Raw genomic sequence first — 17,640 nt, 5'->3', positions numbered from 1 at the left:
CAGCTTTACCTTTGGTAGATTTCACATTGGGGAAGTTTCTCTGCTGCCTGTCTTCTGATGCCTTAAATAATTTTTTTTCTGTATATAGCTTTTGTACCTGAGAATTGATGTTGTAATAATTTGCATTGGTGGTGAGTTCCACATGAATATAAGAAGCAATTAGTATGCCCCACAAAACACGCCTTCACAGCTAATTTATTGCACTGTAATCTACTTCTGTTTCTGTGAAAAGCAATCATGGATATAGGTAAACAAAGAGATACACTACTATACTTGTGTTTGGACAAGAAGAATTAAATGCAGAAAGTAGTGAAAAATAATTGACAAAAATTGTTGTGTATGTTGTTTGTATAAATAGTAGACTTTAGGACAAATTTGTGGCTTGTCAGTTTAGTAGAATCTTGTTTGGCTACAGATACAAAAAATTACTGAAAATGAAAACCAGGTGACTACTCCAACACTCCTTAATTCCTTTTTATATTCCCCTTATGTTTTGTAGCTGTGCAATGGCGGTTCTGTGACTGATCTCGTGAAAGGATTTCTGAAGAGAGGTGAAAGGATGAATGAACTTATAATTGCTTACATTTTACGTGAAGCTCTGATGGTAAGATAGGCTTTCAATGAAAGGACAGTCAATATTCAGCTCATACTTTTTTCTTTAAATGAATGAAGATCATGTCCCCACTAACACAGCTCACTATCTTGTATTATAGCAGTGTTTAATGAAATCAAGGCAATGTGTAATTAGGACGGTTCTTTTTAAGCAAGCAAGGTAAATAGCAGTTAATCTGTTCATTTCACTATTAAGAGAATGAAAATTGATTTCTGACCATTGATCAATTTTCTTAGTAAATACAGTTCAGCATCAAAATTGCTTTTCTTTTAAGAAATAGCAGAAATACCATCAAAATACTGTTCAGGCTTCTATGTCTGGATCCAAAGTATTTTTATAGTAAAATAATCCACATATTTAGCAAATTCAAGCCCTGCTACAAGAATTTGTTTCTGCTCATTAGGGTCAACTGTCTTGATTTATCATTTTCTCATAACTGAAATTTTACTTTCTCTGGTGGAATTTAGGTCTTAGTAGTTTTCTTTGAGTTTATGCTCTAAAGGTATTATATGTAGGTTTATAGTGATATTTTTCTGCTATCATCTTAAAATTTCAATTTGTCATAAAGTGGGGCAATGAAAGAATATTTTTCCTTGTCATGTGGCAAGTCATTTTGCAGTAAGAATGACATCCTTGTGGTTTTGGATAAAAAAGGTTTCAAGTATTTTCCATACTTTTCCACTACCTTGTTGTTTCTACAAATGTAGTATGGAGGACAGAGCTGTTGTTAAAAGTTCATGCTTACATTTTGCCTTCCAGGGACTTCAGCACTTGCATGAAAACAAAACTATCCACCGTGATATTAAGGGAAATAATATCCTTTTGACCACTGAAGGAGGAGTCAAGCTTGTGGATTTTGGTATGTTTTGTTTACTTATATATACAATGTTTTGCACCTGAAGTATGGAAAATAGAGTCAATAAGCCAGAAAATATTAACTGGGTTAATTTTTTGTTAAGTTTGTGTTGAAAATCACTTGGATAACCAATGTTACTTTTTTTGACTTTAGTAATTTTGGTAACCCTGTTTCAATAGCATGGCTAAAAATCAGGAATTATAATACTGTGGTGGTAAGTGCCAAATGCTTTGAGGCACAGAGTAAGTGAAAGGAGGCAAAATAAGGTTGGTGTTCAGTTCCTCCAGGAACCATACACTGGTTCAGTGAAATTAGGAGCTGATAGTAAAAAGCTTCATATTTTAAATGAGAGCATTTAAAACTTAATAGATATTTTGAAGAATGGGAGAGCTCCACCTCAGATGCATATACTTCCTTTATTTGATTTAAAATAAAACAAGAGATATTTGAAGACAGTAGAGGGGGAAATATTATATAGGTAATCCCCACTTTCTAAAGTCTGGGAAGACAGATTTTGGCAAATCTCAATCTAAGAATTGGCATTAAAAGGATCAGTTGAAGCCTGTTAGGCCTAAAAGGATTCCTGCATGCTCCAATCTTTGGTATCACCACCGAAAGGGAAGAGGAAAGACATGAATAAGTGGATGTAACCTGTTATTTATCAGCAATACCACAGTCATTTGCCTAAAAGGTTAGGTTTGACTCTTGTTTCATATGAGGGGTATAAAAATTTCCAATGCTTGTTGTTATGAAATATTATGTTCAGGTAGAACACTGCCTTCTTAGGTTAACAGTAAATTTATTGGTCACTACTTCACAGCACAGCAGACAACTGTAAATATATTTAATTCAGCAGATGGAAAATCTTCATTTTTCCTTTGCCCTCCTATTTTGTTAATGATTCTGATTCAACTGATATATAACATTTGTTTAAACTAATCTTGGGATTTTAACTCGCTTTAGTATAGTATCTTCCGGCCAGTAGGTTGTATTTGTGGAATTCTCAAGACTTCACACACAAATTCCCAAACTGTTAGGGTTAGTAATTCTTTTGAAATGACATGTATTTCTTTTATATTCCTCAGATAAAATCTTCCATTGAAAAATCTTTATATTTCCTAAATCATCTGCAATATACTTACTAGTATTTTCTGATAGTCTGGAAGTTTATTGTGAGGCAAAAAGCAGTATTTTTGCACACAGGCTTTTAATTTGTTGTGGAAAAAAAAATTAAGGTGCTGGAGGCAATTAGAGGATCAATGCTTCTGAAAATTAAATCACTTATGCAGATATCAAAACTTAAAAGCGGTAGGGATGAGGACCTGAATTCTTTATTCCCTAGTTACTGCAATCTCCTGATAAGGCTGTAATTGAAAAATAATCTTCAATTCTTGTGGGAAAATTGTGACGCCAAAATACAGGTTAGAACATGCAAAAGAAAAAATTTATACATGCACACACATTTATGTGGGCTCAAAAGGGGCCTGTAATAGCTGCAGTCTGTCCTCTCAAAGGAATATACAAATGGCACTTTAACTTCAGAGTAGATTGATATTTTCCCTGGCTTTCCCCTACCTCCCCAGGAAGAAAAACAGTCTGAAAACAATAATGAGTAGTTTCAGATGGAATAAATTTATAGCCTTCATAAAATCATCATGGAAGATGTACCATTCACCATTCAAGCTGCTGCTTAAGGTATTCAGCTAGGATTTGTGGGATTTGTGCTTTCTACTTAAGGGGATTTAATCCCACATTAATCAGATTCCAAGATCATTTTTTAGCCAAGAATGTGAGTTGATGAAAATCTCTCATGTTGGCGTTGCTACAGACTGTTGTACATAAACATTTATTGGATCAGGGACTTAAACTCAGCCATCTTTTATTATACAAGTCTATAAAATTGACAGGCTACAGAGTAAGATAGACATGGAGGTATAGTGTCTTTTTCACCCAGTAAATCCTCAGAGGAAGCAAAATTTTTGGTTTAGGCTGACCCAGTTATTACATGGGGCAAACAAACACAAGAAATCCCAACCCAAATAATCACATCACCCTTTCTAGCACGCACACAACTTTTCTGTGTGGAGAGGGGAACAGAGGCAGGGAACCAAGGACTCCTTCAACCACCAAACACACATGACCAAGTGAGCCTTTCCCAAGATAATTTTATCTGCACCATCCTTCTGCATGCTGGATGCTGATGAGATGTTCCTGAAGAAGCCTTTGCTGTCCTCCCCTGATACTATTTATGGTGGTTTCCTTCTAAACATAAACCCTGTGTCTGAAACATGGGCTTGTGAAGTGCCTTATGGAACACAAAACTAGAAAAAGACCTATTCTTAGTCTGTGTGTTTTGTGCAATCATTTAGCTTTTTTTGTCCTTTTTTTAAAAGTACATTTAAGAACATTTTAAAAGTCATATGTGAAAAAACAGTTACCTTCTAGTGAATTAAGTCATGTTTGAAAATGGCTTGTTTTTTCCTTCATTGCTTTTGTACTTTTTGTACTCAGTGTATAGTGTTCTGCCATGGTGAGTCCTTTCTTGCACAGCTGTACAAACTTTTCAGAAGTTTCATTTTGTGACACAATTTATACACATTGCTTTGTGGTCATTGTATCATAGATATTTATGTATGCTGGGACCATAGTTTTTGAGCACTGCACAGTTTGTAATGGATAACCATCACAACACCCTTATGGAGAAGTAAATTACTTTAATTCCCAGTTAACAGCTGGGTATCTGAAACTTTGAGAGACTGAGTTGCTGGAGGTGACACAGAAACTGTAGGGAAAAGCTCTTCCAAAATCCAGGCTAACTCTCTGAACAGTTTGCCTTTCTAGAGGTACTGATAGTTAAAGAGACAGACTTTGGAAAAATACCGCAGCCCCACAGCCACGCCTCACTCAGATTGCTTTGAAGAGTGAAATTTTTGCTTTCCCTTAAAATTCTGCTGTCATATTGTTTAATCACCCCTGTAACATTCTCGTATCTAAGAAACACCCAATCCCAATATAGATTAATGATTAAATCAAGTCAAATGAATGTATGAATTTTTACATACATTCAACCTAAAGGTTACATACATTCAACCTAAAGGAAGCCTAGAAGAAAGTTGGAGAGAAACTATTTACAAGAACATGTAGGGACAGGGCAATGGGGAATGGCTTCAAACTGAAAAAGAGTAACTTTAGATTAGATATTAGAAAAAAAAAATCTTTGCAGTGAGGGTGGTGGGGCACTAGAGCAGTTTGCCCAGAGAAGTTGTGGATGCCGCATCCCTGGAAGTGTTCAGAGCCAGGTTGGATGGGCCTCTGAGAAACCTGGTCTAGTGAACAATGTCCCTGCCATGGCAGATGAGTTTGAACTAGATTATCTTTAAGGTCCCTTGTAACCCAGGCAATTCTATGATTCTGTAACATCCTACAACAATGCTTCTGGAGCTTAATTGCTTATCCAGGAGTTGTCAGATAAAGTTTTAGTTCAAACTGTCCAAGCCACAAAAATTTTGAAATACTGTTACTAGGGATGGGTCCTCTGGCCTTGCATCCATCCAGTATGATAATTTAGATCAGCAGAGAGAAACAAAATAATTTTTATTTTTTACAGAAAATGAGTAACAGCCAAGGGGATCTACTGTGAGAATGTCCACTGATCACAGATTCAGTCTGTAAAGTCATTAAACTTCTAAATACATTAATAGTCCATATTTTCTTTGTAAGAGAAGAAGGCTGAGTGAAGGCAGTTTCACTGCCTGAACATGTGTGGGAGTTAGCTCCTAAGCTGTTCTGATAGAAAAGCTTTGATGTTCTGCCTGAGAATTGCAGCAATTAGGCTTCAAGCAAGGAATACCCTCTACCAAATCATATAGTTGCATTATATTCAAGTGTAGCTGCTATGTTTTCAGTATAAGATAGAGATTTGATAGGAAAATATACATTTACATTAAATTCCTTGTAGCACTTTAAAGAGTGACTGCTATGTAATCTGTTGTATAAAAAGAACTGGAGGCAAGTAAGGAGTGGATTAAATTATTTTTTGATAAAAATTCCTAATTATATTCACAGTTTCTTATTACTGTTCTGTGGAGAAAGTATTTTACATCTATTTCAGAACTTTGGTTGCACACAGCGGATTGATGTTAAAAAGACAGATTTCAAATGAAATTTTAACCTCTAAAGGTGCAAGAAATTAATGTAATGAAATTTAAAGAAACTAATTTAATGACATACTTTTTGAAAATCATGTGACAAATTTATCTGCAACCTTTGCTGCCTAAATATTTATCAGCGTCTGATCTCTTTTCATCAGTTAAAAAACTGGCCTGGAGTCACTTGAAGAAATAGCACACCTCATCTGTAGTAAAAATTCATACATTCATCTGCATCTTATAATGTGCAACCAATTTCATGGGATACTAAAGGTGTAACATCTGCTTCTGCTGACAAATACTTGCTTCTTTGAATGGTCCCTCTCAATTCAGTTTCTTTTCTTGAAATCAGGATGCTGCACAGGGTCTTTCATGTATTAATGTCAATCTCAGGCACAGTTCTATAATGTGCAGTTTCAAAATGGGAGAAGTTTAGCTATATTATTATTGTTGTTGTTATTACTTTAACTTTGGTCTGAAAAAGTCTGAGTGACATTTCATTTTGAAAGATTTGAAATTATTTCTGGAATCCCCTGCCATTTCAGTGCTTCTGGGAGCTCAAAAGCAAGAGCTTTTCATGCTTATATTTTTTCCTAGAGGATCCTAGAGAACACAACTCTCTGTCAGCAAACTAGACAAGTTGCTGATGTCTCAGAAGCCATGGAGGAAAGAACCATTTTTCCACTAAAAGTTATGTGAAACACCTATGGTCACGTGGCAAAGTGACTGTTTTAGCTAAAAAGAGAAGACTGTAATGCTGATGGAAAATTTCTCTTTAGCTATATTTTTGAGGGTTGACCTTTAGGCTGATAATCTTTACCAAGAGCACAGGTAGCTCATACTTCTTCAGGACTACTGAAACCTGCTCTCTCAGACTAGAAATATCTCAGGATGAACAGCTGTTGCCTTGGAAATATCTAAAAAAAAATATATAAATTATACTCCCCCACTTAAGAAATGCATATTTTTCCAGCAGCACTGTTTCTTTCTGAAGGCCATGCCTGTCTATGCATCAAACATACTTACATACCACATGTAATTAGACTTTTGCTGTTATTACCAGGAAAGGTCATTGGGAAAAAAAGTCAGACATCTAGATGGATATTAGAAGTACTCAAGTACACATAAGGAAAATAAAATGTGGGCAGACTCATTAAATCTTTAGAATTCAAGCCTACTTCTAGCCACAAGGGATCCCATGATTCCTCATAGTTTGCCCAGTAATGTAACAGTGGGGAAGGGGATATTGAAAAAGGTTGGCACTGTCCATTTTCAGTTTCTTAGGTGTTTTGTTAATAGTACCTAAAGTTCTCCATCACTAGAGGCTCTGGATAAGCAATACATAGGAAAGATCTATGTTTTTCAATATGTAAAGCAGGTTCCAGTGGAAGACATGGAAAAAAGGTAATGCAATCTCACTGCTGCTGGCAGATGGTGGAAAAATACAAGCTGTGTTGCTGCAGTTAATAGAATAATGTCTTCAAGTGTTCCTTTAGCACTGTGGATAAATAGGTTGTATAATTAAAGCATATATTGTAATATTAATGGAATATATAGTGAAGGTAGGGTGATTTTTGTGCTTTAAACACACTTAGTTTGCATTTTTCTGTTTTTGTGTCAGTGTTGGATGTAGAAGTTGTGTGTTAATATTTTCTTGGCGTTCCAAATGCAGTTTCAGATATCTCACTTTGCATATAGCTAGCACAGTTTTGTAATGGACAGTAGCTAGGGTCAGCTAGAGATTTACCTTGAGTACAACTCATTGGGGGAAAAATGAATTGGGGAAGCGTATATGTATTGCTCTATTTAGACATACTGATCTTGCTTTGTTTAATACTTGAACTATTGCTTCTATGTAATTTGGAAGCTGCAGGTAGACAGGGGAGAGCTGTTGTGTTTGGAATGTAATTGGGTTATTATTCTGCTATGGAGAGCAGAATAATAACCCAAAAATAAAAAAAAATAGCTTCCTTTAAAGCTATTTGAAGTCTTTCAAAGTTAAGAAAAAAAGAAATCTTAATACTGGCATTCCTAGATGGCCTTATTATTATTCTTATTATTCAAAATTGCAATTTGGTGAAACTAGTCAATGGCAAGACACTGTTTTGATAGCATATTTTAAAATTCATTCTATGTTTACTTTAAAATGTATACATAATTTCATTTAGGCAATACTAAATGCAAGTATTAATTTCATAATTCAATCGAGTAATTAAAATAAATTTATTGGGTTTTTTTTCCTCTAGAAAGAGTTATTCTGCCAACATTCTGTATTGTGTCTCAGTAGTGCTATACTATTCTTCCTTACAAATTACGGATTGTTAGTAGTGCCTTACCACTACTGATGATCAATAACAATTGATCAATATGAGTTAGAATGCACAGGTATTTCTGTTAAGTATTGTTCCATGATATTTAAGCCTATTCTGATATGGAAATACGGGCCAAAATATTTAAAATCCTGTGAATGTGCTAAACAGGTTGAATTTTTGAAGTGTATCTGAGCCAGCAGCTGCTATAATGACAAAACAAGAGAAGTAAAATCAGTTACACTGTCCAAAACAATGGGAGCAGTCTCCATGGAATAATGAGTCAATAATAATGAGGTACAACTGCACCTTGATAATTCCATCTCTTTAACTATTCAGCTCTCCTGGTTTTCTGATTGTGAGGGAACTTTCTGCTGGTCTTGTGGGGAAAAAAGCATGTGAAATCTCTGGTCAGAGGTTGGGCAGGGAACCATGGCCCTGGGTGTCATCCTTTCACCGTGACCCTTGACCAGCTCTAATGTTGTCTTGCTGTGACACAGTGCTATGGCCATTCCTAGCATGACCTAGATGACCACGAATAGCCTTGTTAGAGGCAGTTTGTTGGCTGATCACAGCTCAGCCTGGCAAGTGTCTGGGCCATGTGGCATTGCAGAGGCCAAGAAGGCTCCTAAGGACTGTGCTGAGATTGCGCAGGTCAGGCTGCAACAGAGGGAGTCTAGAGCCACCTTGTGCTCAGAGAAGTCAGTTGTGAGTGATCCAAGTTTGAATGTTGGGGCATTTCAGTTTCTGTCCCTTTTAATATATATCATCATTCTCAGCTTTGCATGTCCTGCTGACATTGAAGAGGAGCTCAGCATGACCTTGAGTAGTGTTCCAAACTTTTGTAGATGACTTATTCTGGAGTTGTCAGAATATCCTAGTGTGTCCTTTTGTGCTTGCCCTGCATTAGCTATAAATGCTGTCTGAATCATTCTGCAAAAATAAAACAATTAATTAAAATAATTTAATTTGAAAGTATTCAAAAATAAAATCATTTTCTTTCTGCCCTTAGCTTACTTTAAGCAATGAGTCATAACAAGACTTGTATTTGTCTTAGTCATTCTAGCATACATCCATAATAAAGCTATCTGCTTCACTGGTTCAGATCAAAACCAGGCTGTTATTGTGTTGTCATTTCTGCATACCATATAGCATGACATTCACATGTTGCTGCTAAAATGCAGCAGGAGACATGGCAGAAGCCAATAAAAGTAAAAGACTTTAAAGAAAGCTTTCTTCACAAGCAGCTTGTCAAACTGCTTTGAACCCAATCAAAGTAATAGTTCCAAATTTTTCAACCCAGGGTTAGCAGGGATAAGATGGATTGCATTGACTTGAGCTGTGGAGGTTTTTCATTGTTGAATGTTTAATTCTTTGTTAAAGGCTTAGTCCTGAAAAATTTTTGGGGGGGGGCATGTTTGAATGAAAACCTTTGTGCTGTCCAGTAATAAAAAAGAGAAATCATGTGGCCAAATGCTATATCCAGGATAAGCTGTTCACTTGGTCTTTCAAATATTTTCTTCGATTAAGTCACATAAGGATGTCACTGGTGGCTTAAGCATTAAAGAAGCTTGATGCTGAAAGCTAGTGTCAGATGCCAGAGACACATGAAGTGAGAAAATAGCCCTTTCTGGCCAGCAAAGACTTCCACTTGGTTTTGTCATGGGTCACAAAACAGTCGTCTCTTGAGGTTATTAGAAACATTCTGGTCTCATCTGTGTATACTAAATGCCATTCATTTTTTACCTGAAGATGGAACCCAGTGACTTACTTATACTGGAGTATTCCAGTCCTGAGGTATTTTAAATATTCTGTTCCAACAGCATAGGTGTTGTGTCAGGATTATCATAACAGGAAAAACATTCATAGAACAATGAGAAAAATGTCCAGTGTTTTGCTAGTCATACAGGGAGGAAAACATCCTTTTTGGGTGTCAGAGCAGCAGTCAGTTTGAAATCAAAGGTGTAAGAAAGGCAGCATCTGAGAAGGAGGAATTTCCTCACCATCATACTGCGCCAGATTGTGTGTAGCTGTACAAGTCCCTGAGGCTCTAGAGAAGAGTAGTTCTCCTATCCAAGTACATCTGGCCAATTGTGCAACAGGACAACAAATGTTCCTGTGCATCCCTTTCAGGAAACCAGTTGAAGCCCTGAAGCATGAGATTTGATTAGAATTATGGGTGGTGTGATGCACTGAACTGGCAGGAGCATGTGGAGGGGAGTCTGTGGTCACCTGCTCTACTGGAGGCCCAGTCTGTAAATGAAAGATCTTGGATTTATTAAAGAAAGAAATTGTATTAAACCCTTTTGTTTAAAAAAAGATTATATATCTCACAAATGTGGTGAAAGTTCTGCCTTTTATTTAGGGCACTGTTTGTCCTTTTATTATCAGTATGTACCTTTTAATGATTCTGTATCAGATTTAGGATTTTAATTTTTTTCCTTGTATGTTTAAAAATATTTTTTCTTTGTCTTGAAACATCATGGTGAGTTCACCATGAAAGCCAATGGACTTTCATTTTGTTAGCATCCATTTATAGTTATAGTTATACTTATACTTATATATTATTTATATTTAATACAACTTGTATTTGATAGTACAGATTAACTTTTTTATCCCCTTTTACTCTTGGTTTTGTAGTAAATGCCATGGATTTTTCATCTCCCAGGCAGTTTATATATATAGTCTTCCTGGATACTAAGCTTTTGATCTTTCTGGGCCTTTTGGTTATCTTTTGGTTATGCCTATTTCAGTTAAAAATTTGCATCTACAGTGTGTGTTTTCCTGAGGGTTTGGGAAATATTTGTTTTCAACAGTAAAACACTATGTACATCAAAATAATACAGAAAGATGGAGAATGTGGACAAAGGACATGGAAAAGGTGGAGGCACTTAATCTCTTCTTTGCCACTTTGTCTTAACTTGTAATCCCAGATCCCTGAGATGAGTGGGAAGTCTGGAGCAAGGCAAATGTGCCTTCAGGAAAGGGGGATCAGATTAAAGAGCATTTAAAAGAATTGGGTGGACACAAGTCCATGGGGCCTGTTGGGATGCCCCCAAGAGTGCTGAGGGAACTGGTTGATGCCATTGCAAGATCACTGCCAATAATCTTTGAGACATCTTGGAGATTGGAGGAGATTCCTAAAGCAATGAAGAAAATTACTTTAATTCCAATCTTCAATAAAGGCAAGAAGGAGGTTTCAGAGAACTACAGTCTGGTCAGACCCAAATATGATCTCCATCACAGAAGGTGATGGAGCCAATAATCCTGGAAACCATTTCTAAACTATGACAAACAAGAAGCTGATTGGGAGGAGGTAGCATGGATTTATGAAAAGCAAGTCATACTTCTTCATAACATAACACCTTCCAACATAAAATACTGCTGAAAATTCTAATACTTTTGACTCATCATTTCAACTTCGTTTCCTATTTCTTTATTTCCATCTTATAGGTCAGAAACTGATTTTTAGTTCTAGACTTAATTTGAGCCCTTATCACTGAGCAGAAGTTCTCATGCATACTTTTCTCACAACAGCTCACTGTTGTATAGTATTGTATTGAGCTCTATAGTCTCTGTGCCCTTTTTATTTAAAAGTTTACTTTTGGGGTCAGTTTGTAATCCATAAGAAATTTTGAATATTGACATTGTTTCAGAAAGATTCTGAAACATCTCTTGTAAAGTCATTTGTGTCCTTATGGTCTGTTAGTAATATTTTCAATTAAATGTCTTTATGCTTTCTATTAATGATAAGTTGGGAGAAGCTCTTTCATCTCCTTTTACAGTCTTAGTGGGGATTGCACTATATGTGTTTACATGTAGTTACATACATGGTGTGTTGTGATGTTTGCCATTTGGACTACCAGAATTGCCTTGGTTTAATATTATTCTTTCTCTGTTGTCTTTTGTCATTTTGTAGTATGAAGGAATTGCATAATTGAGGTTTTGCTTCTAATTTTGTATGCATTGCAGCTGTCTGAAATATTCTGTCTGGATGTGTATCATTACACCAATACAACCTGAGATAAGCAAACAAAGAAATCAGTGTAAAGGGTATCAGCAATTACAGAGGAATTGAGTTATAACTCCACCACTGTTGAGAGGGAAGTAGTTACTTCCCTGTCTGCATCCTGACAGGAATAGTGGCTTCTTCTCAAAGTGAAGCTTAAGGTGCTAAAGGAAAACCTGGGACCATTAGGATCTGCTGCCTCCAGATCTACAAAAAAGGTGCAATTGAGTGACTGATAAAAGACTGACGTCACACCTTTGCGCAAAGAGGTGTGGAAGGAGAGGCCACTTTTCACATCCTACAACAGGGAGCAAAAATGGCAAAACATACTTGCCAGAGAGCTTAAGGTGAATGCAGTGTGAAACACTGCTGCTGTTTCATATCTGTTTCCCTGGGAGATTAAAAAAAGATTGAGAAATAATTCAAAGCATTTTGGCCTGTTTAGATCTGCAGAGTTAACGGTGTGAGCCATTTTTGGCTCACTACCTTGAGGAATGATGGAGTTACATGTTCTTAGTCTACAGAAGATCACAGTGAAGATGCTTTGGTAGTGGAGTGTACACTGAAGGCACAAATAAAGAAGGAAGAAATAACTAAAGGAGTGTAAGCCTGTGGGGGTAAGGTCAAGATTGTTATATATGAATGCAGTCTCCCTGCTGTGTGTCAAATGGGAGATTAGTACAACTTACTAGGGCTTGCCATTCCCTCACTAGCATCAGGCACTAAAATGGGCATACTTCTGTCACAGGACATCATCATAAGGGGATGTTGTACAGCCTTCCAGTTGAGATCATAATGTTGTCTGCTCAGGTTGGGCACTGAGAGACAAGTCTTTCCTAATAATAGGGAACTAATTTCTGCCCTGTGGCTTTACTTGCAAGGTTATTTCAATATGCCTGTTTTCACAATGAAAGCCTTGAAAAATACTCATAGTGTAAGTGTCCTGATTTTCAGTTTTTATTAGTAAAATGGTGCCTGAAAAAAAAAAAGAAGAAATGCAGCTATATGCACAATGTTTTCTTTTTGGTGTGCTTTGGTACTATTAATGCACATATTTATAAAGCTCTTAACTTTCATAAGAAAAAATAATTCATATGTAATAAAACATATGTAATAAGACATATTTTCGATTTTCTTAGGATAATATTTGGCTCATTTTGCAACAAAGCAGTAGTAAATGGGGAGGGGAGGAGCAAGATGGTTTTGTTTGAAAATATGTAGGTTAAAAGAAGTGGCCAGCTATATGCTTGACTGGTTACTGAAATGGTGGAAGAAATGTTACTAAGTGTGGAATTACATCATCTTTCCTCTATACATAGAAAAAGCCCAAGGAAATATCATTTGTCATAAGACCTACACTGCATAATCTAAAATGCCACTTTAATGCTGAGAGCAAAAGGATTAAAAAAAACAACCAAACAAAAAGCACACAAAACCCCCAAGAGCCTAAAGAAAGTGGTGAACAATTCAAATTAAATCAGTTTTTTACTGAAATGAAAGAAGGGTGAGGAGGAAAAAATCTTAAGTTCATTTAATAATTACAGTTTGAAGAGGGGAAAAAACCCAACAGTGCATAGACAGAGAAGACTGAACACATTAATGTACATTTAAATTTTGTTCCTTATCTCTACAGAAGGTTATGATTATTTATAAAATCTGACAGTGGAATCATAAAAATATAGTCAGTGTCTTTCTTTGCCTGCAGATCTGAATCTCATATCCTTGTCCAAGACTGCAAAAAAAAAGAGCTTTGCACAGGGGACTCCCACAATATGGAGGAAGGGAGAGTAGCCTCAGCTCCCTCTGAAATCAAGGATCTCACATATTAATGTCTGTTGGCATCCCTGCAGTGGTTTCAGAGGTGAGGTGATGTGTGACATGTTTTTCTGGGAGCCCAGAACAGCCACAGACTGTGAGCCGGAAGCTGGATCTCAGACAACTCCTTGAGATGGCAAAAACAAAGCTCCTGCTTAGCTGAGTAGAAGTAGGATTGATGGACTTTGTGCTAAGACTCACATTGTCCTACTTCCCATGATGCATAACACTGTGTATTGGACTTTCTGCAGACACAAAGAGAGAAAAAGATTGAACTTTCTCAAGGCTGGTTTAGACTAGAGGGAAGCAGCTGCAGTGGTTGCATTTATCTCAAAGGAACAGGCAGGGTATTCCTTGCAGTCTTTATTTTCAGGTGTTGCATACTTTTCTGTGAGAGCCAAATGCAGATATTTAGTGAATCAGAGCTGAACATATAGCTTTAGAGTGAAAAAACAGATCAAGCTCTCTATGGTTTCTTACCTATACTGAAAACAATCAAACCCTGCCCTAACAGAGGTTTAGTTAATATTTCCATTGGATAGTTAATGTGAATTGCTCTTGTTATGAACTGTCTGCAGGTTTTTCAGGAAGAGAAGGTCAAGCATTTTCAAATCAGACAATACAGAATTGAAACTAGACAGTGGTGCTCACTGGAGCTTCATGTGTTTCAGAACAATGAAGTAGAACTCACAGAGTGAAACCGAGTCGTTTTACCTTTTAAAGAAAAAGCAGATGTATGTATGAAGGCAAAATAAGTGAGCTCCAGTGTCAGTCAGACTGAGGCTGGAGTATGTGTATGTAGAGCACAGGACCTTTCTGGCCATCCATGGCATCAGCTCTTCAGAATATGCCTCTGGTGGACCTCACTTTAGCTATTACTCAAATCCATAATAGTTTAGGACTTGCTAGCTGAAGGGCTGTTTTTCTCCATGTGTGGACTTCACCATTGTTTGTGACTCATAAATCCATAATAGTTTAGGGCATGCTGGCTGAGGGGCTGTTTTTTTCCATGTTGTACTTTTCCCTTTGCATGCACTAGAGCTATTTCCAACCAGTACACCCTTGTTTTTTAGGAAGGAAATTGGTGGCAGGCTGCTCAGAATTGTGCTATAGCCCACTTGAATTTCTAATATTTCAGTGTCTTCTAACTCAAAACTGCAAGGAATCATTGAACTTCAGAGTTCACTTTCCAACCCTTGGCCTGAAATAGTTAATTCCCTAAACTACAGCTCATATTGCAAAGCTGATTTACAGGATTGTTGCTTTGAGAATGTGCTTTGAGCATGGAGAGACTTCTGCTTTTGTAAGAAATTTTGAGGTTTCACTGTTTTGTTGTTTCTTTTTTATGGCAGAGCTGTTAAGAGACTAGAATAGTTATCTTTTATAGTGTTAACATTATATATATATATATATATATATATATATATATATATATGTATATATAAAACTAAACAGAGGGCAGTGTCAGTATTGAACATTAGAAGCCGTGGAAGGTACAGCACTTTTCCACTCTCCCTAAGGTGTTTTACTGCTCTCTTGAAACAGGATATAGCAAACGTTTAATTAACCAGTCAAAATATATGGAGTCAGATTACTAATCAAATGCTCATTTGGGACTAAGTCCCAGTCCTGCTGAAGCCACTGGAAGAAAGAATGCGGAGAACCTTTCAGGACTGGGCCTCTCTTTCCAGAGAACTGGAAAGATGTATCTGAGATTCACCTGTGCAGGAAGTTGTAGCATGACAAGATGAGGATGCCACCCTTCAGAAGGGCTGTCTTGGATGGAAACAGCCACTGCTCTGATGATAGCTTCCCCTCATTCTTCCAGGTGTGTCTGCTCAGCTGACCAGCACTCGTCTCCGTCGGAACACTTCCGTGGGCACCCCATTCTGGATGGCTCCAGAGGTCAGGTTTCAAAACATTTTGTCACTGGTACTCGAGCTGCTGTATTCTGCATTTCTGCTCTTTGTCTTTCTTCCTGGTCCTTTCACCAAATGAAACAGCAATGTCCTTGAAAAAAAGTGTTTTAAACCTTTCTGTCTTACATGTTTGCAAGAATTAAGTTAAAATGAGGTTTGGTTTTGAAATTACAAGATTAGAGACAGGGAGCAAGACTCTGAAATGTATACTAAAATGTTGAAGAATAGAGTACTACTATTGATACTTTCCGGCCTTTCAAGCTCTGAAACTATAGCTATCTCCTAGTGGATGGAAGGACTCCAGGATGGTACTGTGACACATTATAGCCTCTATTTTTTTGACTTCTGCACCTGGAATGTTTTTAATACTATAGATCCATACTTGCTTCAGCAAGAAATGGAAAAGGTTATTACGAATGAAGAAGATGCACTATGATTCTGTGGAGGTTTTTCCTAACTGAAATTGAAGCATATAAAAATACATTTTAAGATGAGACAGGAAAAATATTTCCCTATAAATAAGCTTATCTACTTAGAGTATTTGTGTGCACACAAACACATGCAAGTACATCTGTTTATAGCACATGAAACTACTCTGTTTATACATATTTATTTTTATCAACACATTCTGTTCATACACATAGATCTAGCCATATAACTAGTGGCATACATGTTGGTTTAGATCTGCAGCTAATGGGATGAAAACTTCTAGATTCATCCAGCATTACGGATGAGCTGAAATGTATTTGAAGGTAAATACTTTGCTGTGATCTAATGAATTTTGTCCAGATCCACTTGATCTGGAAATGGGCTGATTTGGTTGAATAAGGACCCAGTAAGAGATAGTAAATCCAGCTTCTGCTTTCCTGATTGTTTTACTTCATAGAGAGAGCAGTATACTTACAATAATACTTAGCAAGAATAATCCATATAAAGAGTTGTAGAGTTCCTGAGTTTCCTTCTACTTCCTCAGTTGTGGGATGCAATTTATTCAACTGAAATAGCCATGAATTTGTACCCTTTCTCCAAATTAGAGATCATCTGCCCAGAGAATGTGGTGTTCATGGACACCTGCTTCCTCTAGTTTAAATATTCAGGGGGTTTCGGCAATTGGATGGATGCTTTAGCTTTCTAAATGTGTGCATATCTGTTTATCTGTAAGAGATTCTGGCAACTGTGGGTGTGCTCTTAAATGTGGACATTTAACCATCCCTGTCTTTTACTCCAACAGGTGATTGCCTGTGAGCAGCAGCTAGATAGCTCCTATGATGCTAGATGTGATGCATGGTCACTGGGTATTACTGCAATAGAGTTGGGAGATGGAGATCCACCCCTTGCTGATTTGCACCCCATGAGGGCACTCTTCAAAATACCAAGGTAATAGCTTGATTTGTTTGGTTTTTGGTGGGTTAAAGACTGAACTTTTTCCTTAAAGTTTGTTTTCCAAAAGTTTTTGCTTCCCAAAAGTTTGCTTTCTTCAAACTTAGACTTTTCTTTATTTTATTTATACGAGAAGGTAGGTTTAAAATACTTTGCCCACCTTTCTGCCCTGGAGCAAATATACAATCAATACCCTTTCGTTCCTTTAAGTAAAACCTGAGAGCGATAGAGTAAACATTAAGCAGCACTTGAAGAAAAGCAGTTATGGTTGATTGAAAAGAGACTGTAAGGGACCTTGTCTCTTGGCTGGTCATTCCTTTTGTCTTCACGACCATACTCAGTGAAAATGGCATCTCTGAATGGAAAAAAACTGTCAAGACCGTTTCAACTAAATTAACACCTAGAGTAAACAGCTCTAACATTAGAAAAGAAAGCAGTATATCCATTTACAATAGATCTACATTTAAACCTTCACTTTCGATTATCTTCTGAGGAATGAGGAATAATTAATAAAGAACCAATTCCTTTGGACACTTTGTTCAGCAAGTTGATGAATTCAGTTCTTCTGAGAAAACTTATAATATAATTGCT

General features: G+C 36.8%; 1 protein-coding gene across 3 annotated transcripts in view; it reads left to right on the top strand.

Annotated features, from left to right (window-relative positions):
• Positions 1-17,640, top strand: part of MYO3A (myosin IIIA) — a 114,645-nt gene that overhangs the window by 30,629 nt on the left and 66,376 nt on the right. For all 3 annotated transcript variants that reach the window (XM_053996341.1, XM_053996349.1, XM_053996357.1), the window contains exons 4-7: positions 500-604; positions 1,373-1,472; positions 15,579-15,655; positions 16,901-17,046. In XM_053996341.1, coding sequence (XP_053852316.1) covers positions 500-604; positions 1,373-1,472; positions 15,579-15,655; positions 16,901-17,046 — 428 coding nt within the window. The remainder of the gene's footprint in view (positions 1-499; positions 605-1,372; positions 1,473-15,578; positions 15,656-16,900; positions 17,047-17,640) is intronic.

The sequence above is a fragment of the Vidua macroura genome, chromosome 1, assembly GCF_024509145.1.
Source record: "Vidua macroura isolate BioBank_ID:100142 chromosome 1, ASM2450914v1, whole genome shotgun sequence".
Taxonomy (NCBI): Eukaryota; Metazoa; Chordata; class Aves; order Passeriformes; family Viduidae; genus Vidua; species Vidua macroura.
Note: the sequence above shows the minus strand (reverse complement) of the source record. Positions and strands in the feature narration are given on the sequence as shown.